Source organism: Peromyscus maniculatus, chromosome 4 (assembly GCF_049852395.1).
Source record: "Peromyscus maniculatus bairdii isolate BWxNUB_F1_BW_parent chromosome 4, HU_Pman_BW_mat_3.1, whole genome shotgun sequence".
NCBI classification, from domain to species: domain Eukaryota; kingdom Metazoa; phylum Chordata; class Mammalia; order Rodentia; family Cricetidae; genus Peromyscus; species Peromyscus maniculatus.
Genome location: NC_134855.1, coordinates 64066637 through 64073286, shown reverse-complemented (window position 1 = coordinate 64073286; position 6650 = coordinate 64066637). Strand labels below are relative to the sequence as shown.

At 36.7% G+C, this 6650-nt stretch overlaps 1 protein-coding gene across 1 annotated transcript; it reads left to right on the top strand.

The window, feature by feature from the left end:
• Window positions 1-5120: 5120 nt before the first annotated feature.
• Window positions 5121-6068, top strand: LOC102905086 (olfactory receptor 8H1-like). Its single transcript, XM_006989718.3, has one exon. It carries the CDS (start codon window positions 5121-5123, stop codon window positions 6066-6068), a length of 948 nt encoding a protein of 315 aa, XP_006989780.3.
• The last annotated feature ends 582 nt before the right edge of the window (window positions 6069-6650 follow it).

Genomic DNA, 6650 nt, shown 5'->3' with positions numbered 1-6650 from the left:
AGTGCAGGGCCCAGTTCCACTGCCTGGGGGCTTCCTAAATAGTTCAAGCTCATCAACTGTCCCACTTAATCAGGGGGCTTGGTCTAGTTCCATGGGGGCTCCTCAGCTATTAGTTCTTAGTTCATGTGTTTCCATTAGTTTGGTTATTTGTCCCTGTGTTTTTTCCAGTCTCAATATCTCTTGCTTATATAATCCCTCCTCTTTCTTGCCTATTTAATTCCTGTAGCTGCATTTGGGGCTTGGCCATGGATCTCTGCATCTGCTTCCATCAGTCACTGGATGAGAGTTCTAGCATGACATTTAGGGTGTTTGGCCATCCTATCACCAGAGTAGGTCAGCTCAGGCACTCTCTCGACCATTGCCAGTAGTTTGCAATGGAGGCAGCTTTGTGGATTTCTGGGGACCTCTTTAGTATTCTGCTTCTTCCTTTTATCCATGGGGTTCTCATCTATCATGGTATCTCTTTCCTTGTTTTCCCACTCTGTTCCTGATCCATCTTGGACTTCCTGCTCCCCTAAGTCCTCTTTCCCCTGACCCTTGCCCTCCATTACCCGCCCCCTCACATCCAGTTTGCTCATGTAAATCTCATCCATTTCTCTGTTGTTGGGTGATCCCTGTGTCTCTCTTAGGGTCCTTTTTACTAGGTAGCTTCCCTGGAGTTGTGAGTTGCAGTCTGGTTATCCTTTGCTTTACAACTGATATTCACTTAAGAGTGAGTACATACCATGTTTGTTTTACTGAGTCTTGGTTACCTCACTCAGGATAATTTTTTCTAGTTCCATTAATTTGTCTACAAATCTCATGATGTCATTGTTTTTCTCTGCTGAGTAGTACTCCATTGTGAATATGTACCACATTTTATTTATCCATTCTTCAGTTGAAGGGCTTTTAGGTTGTTTCCAGCTATTACAAGTAATGCTGCTATGAACATAGTTGAGCATGTGTCTCTGTGGTATGTTTGTGCATTCCTTGGGTATATGCCCAAGATTGGTATAGCTGGGTCTTCAGGGAGGTTGATTCCTAATTTTTAAAAAAAAGCACCATATTGATCTCCAAAGTGGCTGTACAAGTTTACATTCCCACCAACAGTGGAGGAATGTTCCCCTTGCTCCACATCCTCTCCAACATAAGCTGTCTTCAGTGTTTTTGATCTTAGCCACTCTGACAGGTGTAAGAATGTATCTCAGAGTAATTTTGATTTGAATTTCCGTGTTGATTAAGGATGTTGAGCAATTCGTTAAATGTCTTTCAGCCATTTGAGCTTCTTCTGTTGAGAATTCTCTGTTTAGCTCTATAGCCCATTTTTAATTGGACTTTTGGTTATTTTGATGTCTAATTTCTTGAGATCTTTATATATTCTGGATATCAGCCCTCTGTCAGATGTGGGGTTGGTGAAGATCTTTTCCCATTCTGTAGACTGTCATTTTGTCTTGTTGACCCTATCCTTTGCTCTACAAAAGCTTCTCAGTTTCAAGAGGTACCATTTATTAATTGTTTCTCTCAGTGTCTTTGCTACTGGTATTATATTTAGGCAGTGATCTCAGATGCCAATGCATTCAAAACTACTTCCTACTTTCTCTTCTATCAGATTCAAAGTAACTGTATTTATGTTGAGGTCTTTGATCCACTTGGACTTAACTTTTGTGCATGGTGACAGATATGGATCTATTTACAGTCTTCTACATGTTGACATCCAGTTATGCTAGCAGCATTTGTTGAAGATTCTTTCTTTTCTCCATGAAACAGTAAAGGGTGATGTATCTCTGATTTTCTTCTCAGCCTGTTTGTCATTTGTATATAGGAGGGCTACTGATTTTCTTTTTTGAGTTAATATTGTATCCTGCTACATTGCTGAAGGTGTTTATAAGCTGTATGAGTTACTTGGTCGAATTTTCGTTTTTTGTTTGTTTGTTTGTTTTTTCAGTTACTCAAAGATATGTATTAAGATCTGATAATTTGGAGTAAGGGCTCAGATGAGAAATAACATAAGGATTTGTCTTTCAGAGTTTCGGTTACTTTACTCAACCTAATCTTTTCTAGTTATATCCATTTGCCTGCAAAGTTGTGATTTTCTTTTCTGTTTTTATTTGTTTATTGTTTTTTGGTTTTTTTCTTTTTTGTTAACTTAATTTATCTATACCAACCACAGACAACCATCCTCATCCCTCCTCCTGCTCCCCCCAACATTCCCCTAACTCCTCCCCTTATCCCCTCTTCTGAAAAGGTAAGGCCTCCCATGTGGAGTCAGGAAAGCATAGTACATTCAGTTGAAGCAGGTCCAGTCCCTCCTCCTGCATCAAGAATGTGCAAGGTGTCCCACCACAGGTAATAGATTCCAGAAAGATAGCCCATGTACCAGTGATAGATCCTGATTCCACTGCCCACATCTGACAAAGGCCTGATTTGCAAAATATATAAAAAACTCAAGAAATTAGAAATCAAAATATCAAATAATCCAGTTAAAATGGTCTACAGAGCTAAACAGAGAATTCTCAACAGAAGAAGCTCAAATGGCTGAAAGACATTTAAGAAATTGCTCAACATCTTTAGTTATCAGGAAAATGCAAATCAAAATGACTCTGAGATACCACCATCTCATACCTGCCATAATTCCTAAGATGAAAAACACTGCTGAAAGCTTGCCCTGGAGAGGATGTGGAACAAGGGGAACACTCCTCCACTGTTGTACATTCATTTTGGAAATCAGTATGGCAACTTCTCAGAAAATTAGGAATCGATCTACCTTAAGACCCAATGATAACACTCGTGTGTATATAACCAAGGGATGCTCAATCATATCACAAGGACACTTGCTCAACTGTGTTCATAGCAGCATTATTCATAATAGCCAGAACCTGGAAACAACCTAGATGGCCCTTGGATAAAGAAAAATGTGATACATATACACAATGGAGTACTACTCAGCAGTAAAAAAAAAAAAAAAAAAAAAAAAACAATGACACAATGACATCATGAGATTTGCAGGCAAATGGATGGAACTAGAAAGACAGACATGGTATATACGCACTCATAAGTGGTTACTAGATATAAAGGAAATGATAAACAGACTACAGCCCCCAGCACCAGAAAGGAGGGACATGTGATTTTATTTTTTATAGCTGCACTGCATCCCATTGTGAATATGTATCACGTTTTCATTATGTACTGTCAGTTGAAGAACATTTAGTTTAGTTTATTTTTTTTTTTATTTCATAGGTATTTCCAAAAGAGCTATAATGAACATTGATGAGCAAGTGTCCATGTGGTATCAAGTCCTTAGGGTATGTATCCCAAGGAATGGTTAAGCTGTCCCTGTCCAATATTGGATGTTTATTGTTATTATATTGTTCAGTTTATGTTTAAGCTATCATTTTAGTGAAACTTTATGAGTGTAGCTTCTGAAATCTAAGGTGACACCCTCACAGAGCCAATCCTTTGCTCCTCTGGCTCCTCTAACCTTTCTTCACTCTTTTCTACTCTTTTCTGAAATGATCCCCAAGTCTTAGGTGCTGGAGCTTTTTTGTAAATGCATCAGTTGGGACTGGTTTACATACCTATGCAATTTGATTAGCTATAGTTTTCTATAATGTTATATTTCTGCTGCAAAGAGAAGTTCCTTCATGAGAGGTGAAAACCACACTTATCGGTGAGTATATTCTATTGTTTTTACGTAACATTTTTAACTCCAGCATAATCATGTCTTCAATTTAAAATTTTTAGTTCTGAAAACATTACTATTCTACAATCACAGTCTCATTGACAAAGTAAGCACTTCCAACTAAAAATAATTCCCTCTAGCCACACTACTTAATATGGTATGGCTGTGAATAGATTATTATTTACATATTATTTTATAAATTTAATGAATTAATGAGTATATGAATAAATATAGTGCATCAGAAAAATAACACATTTATCATGTTCTTCTTTATAGGGCTCCCAGGGAAAAGCAAATCCTTTGCTGAATTAGTGCTTTTACCTCAGTCCTTGAAAGCTTGCCAAGAAACCTGTCTTAAAAATTCCCCCCTGAGAATGACCATGTTACGTGATGCTCATGACTTTACACGATTTGTCCAGGTATCATGAAATAGAGACAAATGGCATAGACTGCTCCGCTCATAATCACACTTGCTCGTGGATAAAATTTGTGCCATAACTTCCTTTATAATTGGTTTTGACAAAGACCTGAGGAAAGTAACCAGAATAGCCTAATTTACTTCTGAAATTTTTTAAAATGAGTTTACAAAAATATGGAAAAAATAATCAAAAGGAAAACAAAGGCTCTTGGGCTGACATGTTCAAATCCATAAACAGATTTTCTCTTTCATTTGTGAGAAAATTTGGGAGTTGAATATTTTCAGTCAATGGAAGTATTTTGCCTCTTTTTTTCTATCAACTTTGGCATTCAGAGTAAGTATTTTTAAAATTGTGAAGGATTGAAGCAATTGAAATAAAGATTTTATTTAAAATATAAGTACACATATTATTTGGCACTTATAAAATTAACATCATAATTGTGGCAAACAGAATTGGTGGAAAGAGACTAGACCAGTACTGATTCATGTTTCAGTAAAAGAATTTTACATAAAAAATTGTTTTGAATTGTCAGAAAAAAATGTACCCAATATCTATTAATAGTTATTTCTCTTAATGTAGCCTATTAAAATTCAGTAAAAAGTAATTAAGGTTGATTGATTTTGAAAAAAGCAGAAATGATGCATTAAAGTTATTTTCTATCTTTGTTCATTAAACATGATATTTATTTCCTTTAGACTTACTGGAATAAGAGGGTGACTAAGATCATTTGGTGTCTTACATTATTACCATGATCCGAGACGCCACATGAGTTTGTACTAGGTTCATATTAATTAACTGAATTTTCTGCAACTTATAGCTTTTGTAAAGTAAGAGGATAATATTAGCATGTACATGACATTTCACACAGATTAAATTCATAAAATGAATTATTTAGACTAGCAACAATTTTCTTAGAATTTTATCATATATAATGCCACTACTTAGTAATTGAATTATTTACTGACAAACATGGATGTGAACCTCTATTCCATGATAAAACCTCTGCATTACCTTTGATTTTTCATCATTTAGGGACATTTACTATGAACTCCTGGAATCACACAAATAAACCTGACTTCATTCTCATGGGGCTGACGGATTCCAAGGAGATCCAGCTGGTCCTCTCTGTGCTGTTTCTCCTTATATACCTGGTCACTGTCCTGGGGAACATAGGCATGATGCTGGTCATTCGTCTAGATGCCCAGCTTCACACTCCGATGTATTTCTTCCTCACCCACCTGTCATTCCTTGACCTCAGTTACTCAACTGCCATCACTCCTAAAACCTTAGAGAACCTGCTGACTTCAAACAAGAGCATTTCCTTCATAGGTTGTTTCACCCAGCTGTACATTTTCATCCTCTTGGCAGCGACTGAATGTTTTCTGCTTTGCTCAATGGCCTATGACCGCTACATAGCTATCTGCAAACCTTTACATTATCCGGTTATTATGTCTTCACGATGCTGCCTTGTCCTCCTCACTGGGTCCTATGTGATTGGAGCTGTGGATTCCTCTGTTACCGTGCTTGGCATGATTACACTACACTTCTGCAAGTCCAATGTCATCCGTCACTTTTATTGTGACACATCTCCACTTTTATCTCTGTCCTGCAGTAGCACAAATAAAGTTGAAGTGATTATATTCATTTTTGCTGGTTCCACCATTCTGGGTTCTCTTATCACAATATCCGTATCCTATGTTTCCATTCTCTCTACAATTTTGAAGATCAATTCCACTTCAGGAAAGCAAAAGGCCTTCTCCACGTGTGCCTCTCACCTCCTTGGAGTCACTGTCTTTTACAGCACTCTGATCTTTACTTATTTGAAGCCAAGTAAATCCTACTCATTGGGAAAGGATCAAGTAGCTTCTGTTTTTTACACCATTTTGATCCCCATGCTGAATCCACTCATTTATAGTCTCAGGAACAAAGAAGTGAAAGGTGCTGTTGTTAGATTAGTGAAGAAGAGACAAGGATCCAGGAAATTAAGATGAGTAGGGGTAAGAAGTTAGTCACACTGTTTCCAATTGTATGTTTCTTTGGTGAGTGTTTAAAAACAATTAGAATTAATTTTACTTTTTCTGTTTCTCTGAGTCTTTTCTCATACAGGTTGGGAGATTCCAGGAATGTGGTTTCAGATTTTCAGTTTCCCTGGCTGAATTTAATGGAGCAAATATTACACACATGTATCATTTTTTATTTTTAAAATATAGTAATTTTCAACATAAGAAACTGTGTTTGAAATTCTTACAACTATATCATCTAAAATTTCATATGTATAAAATATTCAGGTAAACATAATGGAAAAATAACTTTTGCAATGACTATACTTTCAGAAATCACTCATTGTATAATAGTCAATCTGCTATTTGTAAATCATTGACAAAGAACTAAATTTGGTATTCAGTTTCTTTTTTTTTTTTTTTTTTTCTTTTTTGGTTTTTTTATTATTATTATTATTATTATTTTGCAACACCATTCAGTTCAACATAATAGCCACAGAATCCCCTGTTCTCCCCCTCTCGCCCACCCCTCCCCCCAGGCCACCCCCCATTCCCACCTCCTCCAGATCAAGG

Coding starts and splice junctions, on each gene's coding strand:
- LOC102905086 (XM_006989718.3), top strand. CDS start 5,121: ATGAACTCCTGGAATCACACAAATAAACCTGACTTCATTCTCATGGGG.